General features: G+C 40.3%; 1 protein-coding gene across 1 annotated transcript in view; it reads right to left on the bottom strand.

Annotated features, from left to right (window-relative positions):
* Window positions 1-18624, bottom strand: part of TANC1 (tetratricopeptide repeat, ankyrin repeat and coiled-coil containing 1) — a 215809-nt gene that overhangs the window by 136871 nt on the left and 60314 nt on the right. The window contains exon 2 of the mRNA XM_054562425.1: window positions 5247-5326. Coding sequence (XP_054418400.1) covers window positions 5247-5307 — 61 coding nt within the window. The 5' untranslated portion in view covers window positions 5308-5326. The remainder of the gene's footprint in view (window positions 1-5246; window positions 5327-18624) is intronic.

The following is an 18624-nucleotide window of genomic DNA, read 5'->3' as shown; positions in this document are numbered from 1 at the left end:
TATCCAGAGCTCAGCAAGACAGTCACTGCACTGAATTCCTAAATAATAGTCCACAACCACAGAAAATGGGCAATGCAGCACAGAATAATCAAAAGCAGCTTCATATTTTCCAGATAAAACAAAGCATCGTTTGTATTGAGGCATTTTTAGAAGGTACCACGGAAAACCAGACTGCAGCCTGGAATGGCTTAAAATACCACATTTAACAATCACATCAATGGCTTTTAAACTTTAGAGGCAAACAGCTTCCTTTTACTACAAATTCAAAGTGAAGGATTAGATGCAAAACTAACAGATTAATTCAGTACACATTCAAGCTCAGAGACTACCCATCCAGTGCCTTAATTAACACCATCACAAGTCTATTTAGCCAACCAGCTGGGTTTTAACAATGAAAAGGTGAAGGTCAATATTTTTTTAAAAAATAAATTGCTTCAAACTAAGGCCCCCCGCTTGGAAAAAAAAAAAAAACATAATTAAACTGAAAGAAAAAGACTAATAATTATTTTGGTATATTAAGCAACCTTTCCTTAACCAGTCTATATTTTAATTGAGGCAGGATCACAATTAAAATTTCACTGACCTTTGCTCTTTTGCCTCAACTTGAAGCTACTTCCACACCAATACGGAGTAACTAGGAGAGTTGTATGAGGCAAAGGACTATGGCTTCAAGCCTGGCAGACGGCAAGAGGAGGGCTGCACAGAGAGGCGGGGGGACCAACCCTCTCTAGGAGGGCAGGAGGTCTTACCTAATATTTCCAAAATGATGCCATTATCTCCAGGGTTAAAAACAAAAACATTATCAACTGTGAGCTTAGATTATAGCATAGATGTTAGATAAAATTACATTCATTTCTTGGAGGCCAATAGGAAAAAAAGGCCCACAACACTAGTTAAGCCATAAGGGTGTCCAACCTGTGGCCTGTGGGCCGCATGCCGCCCAACACAAAATCATAAATTTACTTAATATCTTTTTCCCCCCTTTAAGTTTTCATTAGCATTTGTGTAATTAATGTGTAGCCCAAGACTACTCTTATTCTTCCAGTGTGGCCCAGAGATGCCAAAAGGTTGGACACCCCAAGGAGTAGCTGTATTTTGAGCTGTAGTAGATCTCTGTGCTTTGTTTTTGAAGTAGAGAGGACGTGCCTAATCTCTATAACTGAAAAATCATCTGCAATGCACATTTTGGTGGGAGGTAAAGTCCACCTTGCCCTACAGAAGCTAAGTCCAAATACACACTTGTCCAGCCTCTCTTGCAGCTAGAACCCAGGCATGGAAACCAGGCTCAACCATTTACATGCACTTGACCCACACATTCAATTTTTCCTTGGCTATTCTTAAGCATTTTCTCTTTCAGATAAATTTGTAAGTTATGCTGTGTTAAAAAAAAAAAAGACAGGATTTTGGGAGCAATGATATAATAACAGTGGATACATTTCATTATACATTTCTCTAAACCAAAATAATGTATCACACCAAGAGTGAACCCTTATATGAACTATGGACCAGGGTGATAATGATGCGTTGATGGATGTTCATCAGTTGTAACCAATGTCCTACTCTGATGGGGGATGCTGATGATGGGAGAGGCTGTGCATGAGTGGAATCGGTGAGTATACAGGAAATCTCTGTACCTTCCTTCTCAATTTTGCTGTGAACCTACAACTGCTCTGAGAAAATAAAATCTTCAGAAAATGCAGGATAGCATTTGGGATTAAATGAAATGCACAGATAATTCTGTAAGATCTAGTGGTTTAAAAAAATGAATTTGCCTACTCAGGAATGTGGTATTTCTCTCCATTTACTCTGGTCTTCCTTTAAGACCTTCAGTAATGTTTTAGTATTTTCTTCAGTATAAGGCTTGACAATTTCTTCTTAGGTGGATATTTAAATTTTTTGTTTCTATTATGAAATGGGACTTTTTTCCCTATTCTTTTTCTAAACAGTGCTGCTGTACAGAAAAGATGTTAATTTCTTCTTATATTCCCTCTAAATGTTATTAGGTCCACATATGGTGTCAGGATACTCCCAATCTTAGAATGCAGTAACTATTTCATTTTCAAATTAAATAAGTTTAATAACAGTAACATGAAAATTTGGGGATAGAAAGGTCACATAAAATAACAAGACATATGGTAGAAGGTTGTAGACCTCTCTGGAGAGCTCCAAAATAAAGATAACACCTCATTTGTTTGTTTTAGATCAAGGTCCTAACAAAACAGCATGGAGAGAAAACATAAATGCCCTCATCTGATACTCCCCTCATTATGGTTTAATATTGATTTCTGTACCCTTAGGCCCACCCCCCAACTCAAAGTCAAGAGAAAGACAGTGTTCATTTGCCCTGATGGAATGAAAACAAGGTAAATTTACTTTACCAAAACACATTTTAAAGTTTTTAATATTGCATTCTCTGGTGTGACTGCATAGCCTCCAGAAAACACTTTTTGCTTGGCTGTAAGTACTTCCTAGGTAAAAAAGCATAATCATAAAAACAAACAAACACACAAACCAAAAAAACCCTTCAGCCCTGGCTGGTGTGACTCAGTGAATTGAGTGCCGACCTGTGAACCAAAGGGTCACCAATTCGATTCCCAGTGTAGGGCACATGCCTGGCTTGAAGGCCAGGTTCCCAGTAAGGGGTGGGCAAGATGCAACCACACATTGATGTTTCTCTCCCTCTCTTTCTCCTTCCCTTCCCTTCTCTAAAAATGAAATAAATAAAATCTTTTTTTTAAAAGCTCCTGCTATTTTTAAGAGTTCATGCAATGACTTTCAATAATTTAATGTCTCACTGTACATAATATTTCAAAAATCTTTATATAAATATAACTTGAATTTCACTACCTGCTAACATTTTACCAATAGTTTACAGTATATACATGTGATTTCTTCTTTTAGGGATAGGTGCTGAGGATATAACAACTTTTCAATACTTGTGAAAAATACTTGCTTTCATTTTAAGAATGCTAAATTTAACTCAGTAATTATTTTCCAAATTCTTAAAATAGGTTCAGCATATAAATATAGTTCAAAATTGTCTATTAAAAAAAAAACAATTTACAAAGGACAGGAAAAGCAGAACTCAGTATTTTAGACATACATATTTTCTAAATTTCTATGAGAGTTAAGTATATAACAATGAATTTTCCTTTGTGTTTGCAACAAAGATTGTTTTTAATTGGGAACAGTAGAGGAAAATTTTTCCATATTGCAGGAGATATTATTACCCAAGTTTCAGAGCAGTCTCAGTAGATTAGCCAGCTTCAATTTACAGAGAAACTTAGCTATGATTTACTTATATAATGAGAGTTGGCACAGAGCTGAGCATATGAATGGTCAAATTCCAAGTATGTTGCCCAATCATACTGTGATATAACTTCAAGATTTAAAATTCCATCCGCTTTGTTCCCCAACTAATATAACTGGGTTCTAGTTAAGAGGAAAAAGGCACATAGCATACAGATGTTTTATGAGAAATGTTCCCATTGATTTTTCAAGTTGGTTTGCATTAGTGAAAAGCTATAGTGTAGGACTTAGGGCAAAGAAATGATTCAAAAAAAACCCCCAAAACAAAAAACAACAGTAGTTACTCTTAAAGACCAAAGGGGGAATTAAATCCAAAATTACACTCTACAACTAAAAGTTTCAAATGTAAACTATGTGCACCCTCTGGCCCATCTGAAATGCAGGCTGCTGAAAATCATTTATATACTGTTATTTCACATCAGTCTGGACTGGTCATAAAGGACAATAGGTCTGTTGTAAAAGACTGTTTCCGGGCGTGGAGTTTTGGCTTAGAAACCCTGGCCACTGGCTGGTGGCTCTAGCCAGAAAACTTAGGATCTAACCCTATGCTGAAAATTACAACAGCATCTAAAGTAGCAAACAGCAAAGTTCCTAGGATGAGTGTCAGATGAGACAAAACTGGGGGGGCGGGGGGATATCCTTTTAACTGCTTTCAGAAAAATAAAGAGGAGGATGCTTTGGCCATGACCCAACAGAGGATGAATGTTCCTCTAGATAGAAATTATGTGAACTGAAAATTCTCCATAGTAACAATTCTAATTAATTATTCAAAGCTTGGGGTTGATTTTCTAAGGTTAAGAGCTAACTATGGTCTCCTGTTTCTATCATTAAAAACTGGTTTCTTCTTTGTATCTGCTTATTCAGGCATTAATTAGAAGCTTCTACTGGAATCTTATCAACAAGTTCACCACAAAGACTGGACTTTTAAGGTAAGTTTGCCATTTTGCAGATTTGGTTTCAGGGATAACTAACAGGAAATTTGTCTAGGTTCCATAATCAGAAAGTTTTTAAGTCGACTTTATCTGTAAATACAGAAACAACAGATACTGACAATATTATCACAAAGTATTACAAGATCTCTTGAATTAAGGAGTTAACTATAATTCACTGATATTTTGGTAATAAGCACATCTATTTGTATTTTAAGAGAAATCAGAACTGAAATGTCATTCAATATACAGTAATTCGGAAAACCAGCCATTCTCCAACTCTGGATTGACATGAATTTAGAGTGAAACGGCGCATTTCAGGGAAATTAATCCATGCTAAGAGGATTTATTTGTTCAATACAGGTAGACAATATGTAGTTTTTCTAGCAAGAGAAACGGAACCACACTGAGCGGTCAGCAAAATAACCTTACAAGATCCATCACAAGGACTGGAATGGAGAGCGCCATCGACCACACTGTACCAGTCCTCTACAAACAGAAATGAAACCTGAGCCCGGTTAGGGAGCTCTCATCATCATGAAAACCAGCAGGCTGGCACTGAGTGGGGCTACACCTGCTAAGGGGATCATCTGATCCTCAAAAGACAAGGCCCAGTCAGCCAGCCGTTGGTCAGACAGATAAAATGCAACTGCACGTGGCAAAGGGAAAAAGCTTCCTAGAAACCAAATTCCAGGATACACGTGCCATTCCACAACATCTTTAACTTGAACTCGGGATCTGAATGACCTGTTAGAATTATGAACCTTACAGGTCTCCTAAGGGAGGATTTGGTTCATAACCCAAACTCAATTTTCAAAGTCAGCTTCTCATAAAAAAAATCTAGAAGTGTTTTTCGTTTCCCACGGGCTCCAGTATGCTGTTGTTCTAACCTATATCACGTCTCTGACCCGTTCCCGAAGCAGTGACCTCTGCCCGGGCAGGCGAAACGGGGCCCTGAGGCCCCACGCCCACCACGCTTGCTCCACCCAGCTCGTTCCATACACGTACCTGTTTCCTTCTTGCTTCCCTTTCCTCCCTCTCGGCTCTTCTTCAGCACAGCCTTCAACATCTTCAACACCCCTTTGCTTCTGAAGACAAAAGGAGGGGAGAGAACAGCTGTCAGCTAGCATATAACTGGCATATTGACACAAGTGGTAACTTGTGTTCAAACAAACAAATCATTTAGAATAATATAAAGGCACCCTGAACTTTACATTAATTTTTTACAAATAAAGACGGGGAACTAAATGCTAAAGACGCAAGGAGTGTTTTGTAACTTTTAATGAAGTGATCACGAGTTCACTAACTATAAAAGTTAAAGAAAAAAAACAAAACAAAACCCACAACAGTGCATTCTCAGCATTCCACATCTAATTAAAGTAAGGAGGGTAAATCTGGGCACATTACTATAAGGTGTCTGGCATAGCAATGTGGGTCCTCCCAACCAAAAGAAAACATTAAAACAGAGAATCAAAAAGATAATGGTTAAGAAGGAAGCTACATGGTCAAAGGCAACATGTTTTACAGGTGCTACCGATTATATAACCACAAGGATAACATTTTGGAAGACTATCAGAAAGCAACATACCTTATAAGCATTTGCAAAATAAATACAGTGGGAACACATTTTAAAACTGATGTCGGGGACGTGATCAAACAGCCCACACTTGAATGGGTTTTTACTACAAAGAGTTATGACTCTTCTGGGGGATGGGTAGGAAAGCAGAACAGGCCAGTGGCATTAGGGCAGATTCCTTTCAATAAACCAGCTGTATTTTTAAGCAGGGTTGTACTGAGCATGTAAAAACAACACAATGGCCCAGGCCTAAGATGAAACCTGAAACCATCCCGAGAGCAGGAGACAGACAAAAGGACCATTATTTCATCACTTTGGCAGTCTCCCTCGGCTCTCTCCTCCCTCCACTAACTGAGATGAGATGGCTGGACAACTCCAAACACTTAACAAACCGGACTGGGTTGTGTTACCCATCACACCATCGCTAATGCACTAAGAAGAGGAAGGTAGAAAGCAAGCAGGTTGCTCCTGAAAGGAAAAAGAAAAAGAATAGAGAAAGAGAAGAGGAGAGAGTGGGGACAGAGGGAGAAACTCCTACATACTGCAGGGCTCCCAAACCTGTGTGGTTTGCCTGAATGCTTAAAACGGCCTCTGTGGAACACCCTGCATGACCTCTCAACCCCAGCTCAAGCACAGGTTTTGTGGGGATCACTGAGAGGCACGAAAAGTCCCAATGTGCTACCATTCACAGAATCCCACAATAGCAAGTACACAGCGTGACCTTTCTTATCCTTTGGGTCGGGGCCTGTATTTATTTTTCTAGGCCCTTTGTTTTCCTGATGAAGACACAGAGACCCTGGGAGGCTGACATGCCCAGGGGTCAGGCAGCTAATTAACAGCGGGGCCAGAATCCAAACTGCAGGCTGCTGGCGAGGGTCCTCCTCCTTCCTTCCGGGGGACCCCACTCTGTCCTCAGAGCAATGTAAAGCTTTGGGCAACACCGATCAGACACAAAAAGAAAAATTCAACAACAAACAAATAAACCACAGATATACTAGGGAAATAATACTTTACACAGATTTGGAGAAAGCTATACTGAAGTGTATTGGGGTTAAATCATCTTCACAACAAGTCTTTACACATAAGAGGGATATGGCTTAAAGTCTCATTCTTTTTCAAAATGCTACCTAAATGAACCCTTGTAAAAAGACCTGGGTTCCACCTAAAGGGCAAACACTGTGCTGGGAAGAGGGCCGTGGCTGCCTCCACAGGGAACTGTGGCAACACAAGCTTCTCGTGCCAGTCACGCTTCCGAGAAACAAGGCAGAATGTTGTGATGTGAAGACGGTAGGCAAAATTAAATAATAAATAAATAGATGCCTAGTAAGCACAGGCATTTTTTGTCTCCAAATAAATCAACCAACCTTCAGAGTCTGTCACTTAGCAAAGACTATATATTTTAAAAATAAAACAAAGAAAAATATTGAAGAGTTCATCCAAGGTCCCTTTTGAACTCTTCCAATTAATCCTGATGAATCACCCGGGTTGGCACCAACCCATAGCCCATTCATCGTTCCACTTGAAATATACGCCCCACAGGGCAAGCACTAGGAGACACTGACTTGGGCGTCTCATCCCAGACACTCTGTATGCCTATTCTGGAGGAGCTCAGCTGTTTTTTAGGTTAGTCATGTCTTCCACATGAGTGGTCTTGAGTAAAGTGAAAGAGGCTATCAGATATTTGCTGTAATGTTCTCCCTGCCACCGCCCCCCGACCCCCGTTTCCTGCTTTCCTCTATAAATAGCAAGTCAAGGGAAAGCGCTTAAATTCATAGTTACTCAAACTGTGACCTGGAGAAACTAACTGGTTATACCTGGGTGCAAAAGTAAGGAATCCCTGCACGTACACACCACAGAAGCTGAAAGGGAAAAAATTAGACTGTTCCCAGTGAGTGAAATCCTGAAATTAACACAGATCAATGTGGAGCTACACGAAGTCAGCAGGAGTCCCAATCATCCACACACCAAAAGACATAACTGGAATTTGATTTCAACAATATACCTAAAGACAGTGCCCATCTGAAGGTGGTGCCGGGTCAAAAGAAGCAACTATAATAATAGGCGGAATATAGTCCAGAGAAGATTGTCTGACACACCTGATAGTAACTATGTATTGGGTTGGCCAAAAGGTCCATTACATGCGTTCTGTACGATGGCTCCAGAGGTCTTAGTTGTCTTTAACTTCATTTGAAACAATTTTGTTAGACTGTATTGTCACAGCTGTGACATCAGTGTGCATTTAAAAAAAAAAAATCAAAGTTGGTGAATTTTTGTGCAGCCATTTTAATAGCGAACATTGGAAAAGATATGCAACATTTTCAGCATACTATGCTTTATCATTTCAAGAAAGGTAAAAACACAACTGAAACAAAGATTTGCACAATATATGAAGAAGGTGTTATACTGATCAAATGTGTCCGAAGTGGTTTGCAAAATTTCTTGGTATATTGACATTTTGACTAAATAATTCTTTGCTGTGGGGCTGTCTTATGCATTGGAAGATGTTTAGCAGCACCTCTGACCTCTACCCACTAGCAGCCAATAGCAGGAGATGGCCGACAGACTCAAAATATCCGAATCAGTGAAGTTATTTGTGAAAATGAAAAATGTTTTTTTATTTTACGGGAAAAACATAACAGACTTATCAGCCGACCCAATACTTATAAACAGACACCCCACATTCAATTCTAGAAATGGACCCATCAGGCTTTCGGAGCCCAGTGTTATTAAACATTTGGCATCACATAACTACTTTGCCTTGCCCTGATTCTGTTCTCACTGAAAAGCGCCTCATAATTTGGCTCCTTTCTCAGCCTAACAACAGTAGGGAGTGTGCTGGTCTAGTCAACCCAACACAACTGTCTGGCTTGTTGACAGATAGTCTGGGAATAAATTAATAAATGGATGTTCTGGCTTTAAACAAAAGCCATCATGAGCTCTGTTAAAGGGAGCCAGTTTACCAAGTACCATCTATTGGAGAATATTGAGTTTCTGGCCTCAGTCTGAATACCAAAAGGAAGACGGTGGTAACTTCTTGAATGTAAATGCCACCATGATGCAGTCTTGTGAAGTCAGCCAGCAGGCTCTCCCTGAATGACACCTTCTGCATATCATACACGCATCCCTTCCCACCTCAACTTCTACTGTCATTTTTCCCCTATAAAGGGTGAGCGCTGTCCTGCCACAGAAGTAGGTCAAAATAGAAATGATGCAAACCCACTTTCCTGACACAGTCCTTCAGACCCAGCTGATTAAATGACAAGCCCAACACACTGTAAAAGAATGACCAGAAGCTATCAAGTGGCTACTTGAGGACAGCACCTGTGGTAAGGACTTCGAGACAAACATTGCATGATTAAACATAAGAGATAATATCTTTTTCTCACTTTAAATATATTATAGACCAAAATGCACAGGTTCAATTCAAATAAATACTAGCCAAATGGAATCTCTCAATTTCCCCCCATAAAACCTGAGTCTCTATGACAGCAAGTAGTACAAATAAAAGGTTGGATTTGAACACTTAATCTTTGAAAAAATACAAAACTTCAGCTGTAATTTCTTTAAATTATACACATTTGAGAAAGAGGAATGACCAGCCTCTAGGTTACCACAACTGAAATTAACTAACGGGAGAGATTTTCCTATAGTATTCATTTAAGAGAAAATAAAATATGAGTATATGACATTACCCTTTGAAGATCTGTGATCTGAAGTCAACCGAGTTTCCTTGTGTCAAACATCTAAGTTTCCCAAATGCCACAGAGTCTTCATATTAAAATCCCCAGAAGTTAAACCAACCATCAAGCTTACTTTCACTTCTTGGATTTCCCTTGTAACACATAAAGTCTTTGGGGATAGGCACAATGTCTCCATGTTATATGTCAAAATTCTACAGTGATTACCATGGTATATAAAACATAACAAAAATCACCCTAGATAAAATGGTAAAACAGTGAGAAGAATTCAATACAAGACAAAATGTATTCCACTGGCAATCACCATGGTACTTATTGTAAAACAATGGCCACCTTGTCTGAAATCACAGGATAACAAAAGCAATAAAAATATCCCTCTTCTGGAGTGCCACACTGCCTGTTCATACAACTTCAAGTTGAATCTGTGAGCTGAGGGCAGGAGCTATGTTAATTCTTTAACAGATACAAACAGAGGCCAGAACACAGGCTTCACACCCACTCTGTTCTCAGTATTATTTTTTTGACAGATTTAACTAGGTTACAATGAACACAGATGAGTGATTTCTTCCAAATCGAGCAATTAACAAACATTTATAGTAGTTTATAATCTACAAAGAACATTCCTATATATCTTCTCATTCACTAGGAACGCAAGAAAACTCGGTTAAATCCACGTGTCATCAGGCAATGGGAGACAGGGGAAGAAAAGGCTTTCATAGTATCTCTTAATGTCTGCACCTGAATTAATCTTAAAATCTCAAGGTAATGATGAAATCATATTATCTAGTTATCCTGAATAAACACACACTTTGTGCACATTCCAGCTGAGGGAGCTTCTCCCATCAAGCCATCCATCTGACCTCAAAGCAAAGTTGTCTCTGAAGGAGCCCCTTTTTAAAAAAAAAAAAAAAAATCAGTAAAGCCAAAGTAGCCATTTTTACACATTGAAAACACTAGAAACTAAGATGTACATAATTTTTAAGAAATATTTTTATTTCAGAGAAGGGAAAGACATCAAAAACACACTCAATTGCCCTAGCTGGGTGACTCAGTTGGTTGGAGCATCGTCCCATACATCAAATGGTTGCAGGTTGGACTCCTGGTCATGGCACATGCCTAGGCTGCAGGTTCAATCCCCAGTTGGGGTACAAATGGGAGCAACTAAATGGTGTTTCTCATTGATGTTTCTCTGTCTCTCTCTCTCTCTCTCCCCCCTCCACCTACTTCCTCTCTCTCTAAAATCAATAAATGTATGCTCACGTGAGGATTAAAAAAAATCCTCAATTTTAGGAACTCAAAATTTTTCTGCACATTGTAAGGTATGAGACCTTACTATCATCATGTCTTCTGCATGGACTGACTACCTTTGGAACATTTCTTTGCATTAGCAATCTTTAATGTTTATCAAAAGAAAGGATGTAAGTGGTGGCACTTGGGGGTTGAAGCTGCCTACAAGATAAATAAAACAGAACAGAGCAAATAAGAGAAAACAAAGTAGAATAGAGATCACATAAGGAGAAAAAAAAGGGGTGGGGGTTGCCAGAGTGGGCACTTTGCTGTTGTCTGGAAATTCACGGGAAACTGCATCCTGAAAGCAAGAGCCATATCTCAACATTTGTTCAGAGGTCCCATGAGACTGGGGAAAAACCATCCCTTGATGAATACTTGAAATTCCAGGAGGTTTCTCTCACATTTTTTTTTTCCTAAAGTAGAAAAAGCCTAGGAATCAGGAGACCTAGTCCCATAGCTCTGGCCTTAGCACCGTGACTAGGAACCAGTCCCTGAATTTCTCTAGGACTCAGATGCTTTGTCCAGAAAAGATGAGAGAGAGAAGAGTGGTCTCTTGATGAAGCAACCAGAAAGCAATCATGATAATAAGGAAAGAATCAGCCTTTGGTTTTGTTTAACTGGTAGAGCTGGGAAATACGGCATCACTCACTCCCTAAGACACACAGGCCTAACCATTTGGTCTTCTTTATTCAAGCCCACTCTACAAATTGTACCTCTAATTCTCCTGCTCTTTTCTTTCAGTTAGGTTTGTCTTGGGCAAAATGACTTCAAATTTGAGTGTGAGTTATTAAAAAGCACAGTAAATTTATAGTCACAAGTGGTATAAATTTAAGTGTTCTGAACAGGAAGTTTGAACTCAACTGTTTTTAGTTCTGGTGCACAAAATTAAGTGAAAATTTCCTATTAGGTTAAAATCACTTTCAACCTACATTTAAAATATTCTGTAGGGAGATATACAAATTCTTTCAGGAAAAATGTTTTTAAAAAAATCTGATTCCTCTAGACTGGTATTTTAAGCTGCTGAAAAATGATTATATATAATCTTGTTTAGTGAACTTCTCATTTTGAATACTACTTGGCAAAAAGGAAATTTCACTTTTGGAGGAAAATATGAAGAAAGTACCTCCTTCTGGCTGCAAAAGCCATTTTTGTATATTGTGAAGGGATTTGGCAGTCCAACTTTTTCTTTAAAGGTTTATTTATTTTTAGAGTGCGGGTAAGGGAGGGAGAAAGAGAGGGAGCGAAACATCAATGTACAGGAGAACTATCGATTAGTTGCCTCTTGCACGCACCCCAGCCAGGACAAACCTGCGGCCCAGGCATGTGCCCTGACTGGAAACCACGTCAGCGACCTTTTGCTCTGCAGGAGGATGCCCAACCTACTGAGCCACACCGGTCAGGGCTTGGCAGTCCAACTTTTCATACTATCTTCTCCATAAACCCTTCATGGCCCAGTGTAGTCAAAAGGTGTCTGTAATACCATATTCTGCTCTGTACTGATACATGGTTATCATTTAAAATCACAGTGAAAAATGTTGACTCTACAAATCCCCATGGCACCTAGCAATGTACCTTACAAGGTACCACAAATGCTTAAAAAAAAAAATCTCATAAAATGAATGAGTAGCAGAGTTATTATGGAAGGGAAATCGAAACCAATGACAAGTCTCACAGTTGAAGAATTCTTCTGGTACCAAGAACTAATTTTCAAGTTTACAGTCAAAATTATTTGGCTCATGCACAATGAACAAAAAGAATCAAAGCTGAACAGCACAAGGAATCAAAGCTGAACAGGAAGAGAGTGAAGCCTTTAAGAGGTGTGACACCAAGAGAGAACAGGGATGGTATCGGGAGATCAAAGAGCAAACAAAACCAGGCTAAGTCAATGAAGAAGTCTGGTCTTTTTAAATCGACTTGAAAATGTTAGATAGGGAACAATTCTGGACAATGACAAAGTCTGCACGATGGTTAATACCATAGTTTGGTGCAGTAGAATGTCCTCAAGTGATGGTTGTTGAAAGCAAAGAAGTCAAGGAACTTGATTCTTGGTTAGGAAGGTAATGCAAGAGGCAGGATCTGAGATATCAACCAGTATCCTAATAGCTAGTGTTTACTAAGCGTTTACTAAACGTCAGGTAAGATAAAGAGTTTTACATACATATATAATCTCATTTTATCCTCAAAAAATCATCTATGAAATAGTTGACTCTTTTCTTTTTAGAGATAAAAAAAAAAAGCACACAAAAGTTTAGAGAGAGTAACAACTTCCCCTAAGTCCCACGATGAGTAAAGGTGGAGCTGGAACTAGAACCCAGAGCTGACTTGAAAGATCAGGCATTGAGCAGCCACCTCCAAAATCCTCAATGAACTTGGGGTCGGGGGAGAGAGAGAGGACCAGGAGAGCACAAAATACAAGCTTCAAAAACAGGGTAGCTGCTGCATGGGGGTGATGGTGTAGTTGTTACGGACCCAGTCAAGGAAGGCTGAGAAAAAGCGAACGTCAGCTTTGGGCCCTGGAGGCCACACAGCCAAAAGCTCAAGGAGAACCATCTAGGGTTTAAGGTGAATCCCAGTCTTTGAATGTGGTCCTATCCTCTCCCGCCCAGCTCTGGGGAGGGTGTGACTAGGGCCACAGGGTGCTCCCGGGTGTAAGGTTTACAGCAACCGAGACCTAAGTCCCAACCATCATTATGTCTTTTAGCTCCATAACAACCACACTTGATTATATTCTCTTCTCTTTTCCCTTCTCCTTCCTGCTGTGTTTTCTGCTTATATCACACCACCGAGCTATGATCTTTAACTTACACTGACCACCTTCTTGACTTGTAACAACTACGACTCTCCAAACAGAGGTACAAGGCTTTCGGTAAAGAAAATGACTTTGGGCAAGTGGTTTAGCCTTCTACGGATTCTGCTGATGGAAATACTGCTCCCTTTCCTACTTGACTGGACAATTCCAGATCTCTTCCCCTTGTAGGTGTTATAATTTTAAGGAGGAAACTTTATTTCTTGTTCATGAGACCACTGTAATCACAGCAGCCCTTTGGAGGAGTCTATGGCACAGGTGATAGGCCTTGAGTCTGAAAGGAAGAGAGACCTTGACGGCATGTCAGAAAGTCCATTTTTCAAAAAGTGTTAAAAGGCACTCAGTCAATCAATGCCAGTGGAATGAAGTCTGGTATTATAAATCTAAAGAAATTAAATTTTTAAAATTGCACTGCATCTGGCCTCAAAGTGAAAAAGGTCAGACAACTTCAAAGATGCCCGCTGAAAGGCAGCTATTCATTACAGAAAGATCTCTTGCTTATTTATGTAGCTGACAGATGGATCGTTCTTAAAGCCCCAGAATATAAGACATCAAAACCCCTCCTCTACTTCTGTCAGTGACTTGCTATGATGCTCTGAACAAGGTTATAACCTCCCCAGGCCCTAACGTCACTAGGATGGAAGTTCTCAATACCCATGTATTTTTTTTTCTTTTTTAAATAACTCCCCCAAGTGACTCTAATGTGTGGCCAGCATCACTTACCACTAACTATATTCCAGGCCCTACGCTAAGCATTAGTCATTCAATCCTTACATCCACCCTATGCAGAGGTACTATATGTATCTCCAGTCTACAAAGGCCAGTGACATGCTCAGGGTTACACAGCTCATAAAGACAGAGCTGGGGTGCCCATCCAGACAGTCTGACCCAGAGCCTGACCACACAGTCTGTATTCTGTGCCTCCTTTTCTGGATAAAAAAGAGAAAGACTGGCTCCCAGGGACCTGGTGAATTGGTCACACATAGACAAAATTTCCATGTAGGAAAACAAGAAATCATCTTCGGACACACCCCTCCACCCCAGGAGTAGCATCCCATGCCTCAAATCTCTGCGTAAAAAGGGAATTTACCTTTATTGAAAAACACCATTTCCGTAAGGTCTGTCAGGCATCCAACTTATTAGAGTTATTTCAAATTACACTGTTGTGAATGTGTGACCTGGAGGCATCATGCGACAAAATACATTCTAAAATGGGCGAGCTTCTTGTGAGCTCACAGGGGAAGACAATTTGGGGCAGAGATCTCTGTCTCACATGAGCAACGCTCCCCCTATTCCTAACACTTACTCAGAAGGTTAAGAACTATGTTATTCAAGAGGAGCTCCAAAAACCACCCGTGTCTTACGACGTGGATTGCATTGAGGCTTATTAAAAGGTAACGGGATGGGGCAGAGAATGGCCTGTTGCCCAAATTTTCTTTGTTTCTTTGGGCAGTTTCACACAGTCCAGTGGACATAACCAAGTTTTAACCTCCAGCACCAAGTTCTGCATATAAACAAGGGTATGCCTGCAGTGAAGAGCTGAATTGAATCTATACAAACCACACGGCATCATCTCTTCCTATGGCTAAAGCAAATAATTTGAAATTTTAGGCGAAACCATTCTCAGCCAGACACACTCGGGTGCAGGAAGCAGGTGTAACAGGGACTGGCATGGGGCCCTGCGAGAAAAGCCACGTGGGAATGGGCAGTGACTTTATTTTTTAATTTACTCTAGTTGCTCCAAAATGGGGACTACCAGAGCCCCAGATGATAAAAGTCAAAGATACGTCATGCCAAGAAACAAAAGCTAACTATGTTAAGACTCTCTCTCTCTCTTTTTTTTTTTTTATGTTAACAAAACCAGTCTCAAAGCAAGATGGAAAAGACACAAGGGTGCCACCAAAGCAAGAGTGTGTGACCTTTTAAGTGACATGAACTGCTTCAGCAATCTAGACCCTCTAATCAGAATGCTTAGAAATGACTTTGACATTGAAAATATGACTACTCCCCCCAAAAAATCCAATTATATTGAAACACAGATATCAAAATACTATTTAAAAAGCAAATCTGTGACAACAGTAATGTGCTTGTTAATGCATAAAATACAAGGTACAGCTGCGGGTCTAATAGCTATGGTAGTTTTCTAAGCAGAGATAGGCAGAAACGATAGTTTAATCTCCAACAATGTGATATAAAAATCTATAACTTCTATGTGCCAAAGCCACAGTGCTACTGAGAGTACATGGTTTGGTGCCCACTTGCATGACTGAACAGAAAGCCACATTTTTTTGGTTAGAGGTCAGTAACAATGAAGGTGTAAAATTTTTCCCACCCATCCAAGTTCACAGAACCCCTGAAGGCCATCTAACGACCCCAGGGGCGAGAGGCCCGGACCTGGGCAATCACAGTCAGACTCAATGGAACCATTACTCAGACCTGCCAAGAGCTCTGCTAATAGCTCAGTTTTATCCAGCTCACAGAACCACTGAAATTCTGAACATTAAGCAGTAATTTACTGATTGGCAAACATTGGCAGGACTGGGTATTCCACATATGCCCTGCTCCTAGCAACCCAGTGCCAAGTCCTATGATTAGTCTTCAGAGTAGTCTGTAAAAGTTCTGTTTAACAAGAATGTCCATCACCGCCAAATTACAAACTCACCCACAGTAACGAGCCTGGCATTGAAGGAGAATCACCTGGGGAAATTTTCGGTGAGACAATATACAAAAACAGGAAAGCCAGGGTAAATACTTTGGACTGGTATAATTTTTTATTGGTTTTGTTGCTTTCTTGGATGCTCTCCTTACCTTTTTAAAAAGCATTTAAGATCCAGCTATTAATTGGATCAGACTTCCTAGCAAGGGTGGTAGTACGGGCTTGGCTTCTCCTGCCCCCATTGCCTCTCCTACAGTCAGGCCATTTCCCAGCTGCGTGCCCTAAATCAGGGGATGCCCTGATTTATAAATATAATTCAGAGTCCAAAATACATGAACTTGCATTGGGCCACTGCCAGTTTCTCATGGTTCCTGGGTAACTGAGACGGTTTTTGTTTTCATGGTTAGGACTTACAACAACAGCTGCAAGAGCGTAAGACTTTTCCTAGACTCATAAAATTACCTAAGTCTGGCTCGCAGTTTCAGCCGTGGCAGCCGCCAAATTTCCCAGAAAGATGCAAGCCTTGTGTAGTTCTAGAAGAGCTGGGATGGTAGCTGTGTACACTAAACTGAAGGCATTCAAACACGGCCCAACAGCAAAAAGAACATTCCAACTGAATTTTGAATTACAAACTAATTCCTATGCGTCAGGATTACAAATGTTATTTTTAGGAGTTCCATTGAATTTTAAATCAAACCTATGACATTCAAGCTTTACACTTGAAGTTACGTGACATGCCCTGTATGGACATCAGGTTTTTTGTTCTATAAAACCCAGTGAAAGGTTCAATTAAAGTCCTTAGTAACTCTGCAGCGAAACCTTTGATCCTGGATTCTGTCACCCCTTCTCTTAATACATAAAGATGGAATGAAACACAGCTCAGGGCTAAGGACCAAAATTGGTACTGTGACGTGGCACGGGAACCACACATGCATGTCCATGTGCACTCAGCTCGTTTTTCTTCCAGTTGGGGGTGGGGGGGTGAGTTTCAGAAGCAACAGTCTCCAAACTGAAACGTTTCCTTATACATGTACATGTAGCACAGCTACAAAGTTGTTTCCTACATGTAAGTGTGTGGTCCAAATGCCTTCCATTAAGGAAAAGCAGCCCGATTAAAACCCAGTGGAGAAGAGGAACACATATTTTTATTTCAATGTCTTTGAATCACAGACAGTGGATGTGAAATTATTCTAGATATAATGAAGATGTTGCACAGATGTATTAAGTTTTCGTGGTCTCAATGTAACATCTTTCTTGTACAACAAAATATGGGAGTCTGCAACAAAGCTGGATATGAAATAATTTTTTAAATATCTGGTCCTTGTTTTTATGTACTCAACTTCCTAAGACAATTTCCTTCTGCCTTGTCACAAAACTAATGAAGCCCACATTTCAATGTACTGATAATTCACTGAAAACCACAAAGACATTTCATCTCCAACTCAGTTATATTATGACTTCTGATAATTACCTCCTCTTAATACTGTAAGTCTGTTACAAATAGAAGACCTAAATTTACTCCACAAGTCCAACAAACCACCATGAAAATACCAGTGGAGGTTGAAACAAATGCACCCTGAGGCAGGCACCGTTAGGTTTTCATCATGAGGTATCTTGTTTAGTGCTCACAGTAAGAAGGGGGTGGGAGCTATAACTGGCTTCATTGACAGAGAGAAATTGAGACTTAGAGAATCTCAGCAGCCCTACCCCAGGCCACCTTCCCTCTGACCACCACACTCCACTGTCTTTCTTGCAGAAAAACACACAAGAACCCTGACTTGGGCACACTTAGCCTGGATCCCAAGATGACATGATGTACAAGACCAGCCTCCATCGCACAAACTTGGGGCCTACAGACAACACTGTGACAAAATTCCAACGTTACTGTGATCATTCGGTTTTATTTACAACTGCATCACCACATACTCCTAAACATTTATACTTATCCTTCTGAAAGGGAAACTGGATGCCATAACTTCAAATATACAATTTCAAAGCACTCAATCTTGGCTCTCTTTCCTCTGTACCATTTTCTTTGGAAAAAATTATCTTAAAACCACGTTTTTCAACTGCTGCCCCTCTGAGGGCAGCTCAGAGACCCGTCTCCCCACTGTCTGGGCTGTGCTGCAGTGATAGCGCTTGCTTCCCTTGCTGGCCCCCACCCTGGCAACACAAACTCAGCATGTCCCGAAGGGCTCTTCTGCCTCTTCCCGTGATGTCCAAGACCGACTCGCCGGCCTGGGTTCCAGGTCGCTGCGGCTGAGCAACCCCCGTTAGGCCACCAGAGCCAAGGCCTCTAAATCCTCGAGGCTTCTGTCCTTGTCCAACGAACATCCATCAAGTTACTAAGTCTCACAAAT

The sequence above is a fragment of the Pteronotus mesoamericanus genome, unplaced genomic scaffold (assembly GCF_021234165.1).
Source record: "Pteronotus mesoamericanus isolate MK-2021 breed Mesoamerican mustached bat unplaced genomic scaffold, CSHL_Meso_final scaffold_651, whole genome shotgun sequence".
Lineage (NCBI taxonomy): Eukaryota > Metazoa > Chordata > Mammalia > Chiroptera > Mormoopidae > Pteronotus > Pteronotus mesoamericanus.
The sequence above is the reverse complement of the archived record's forward strand: the minus strand, read 5'-3'. Positions and strand labels throughout refer to the sequence as shown.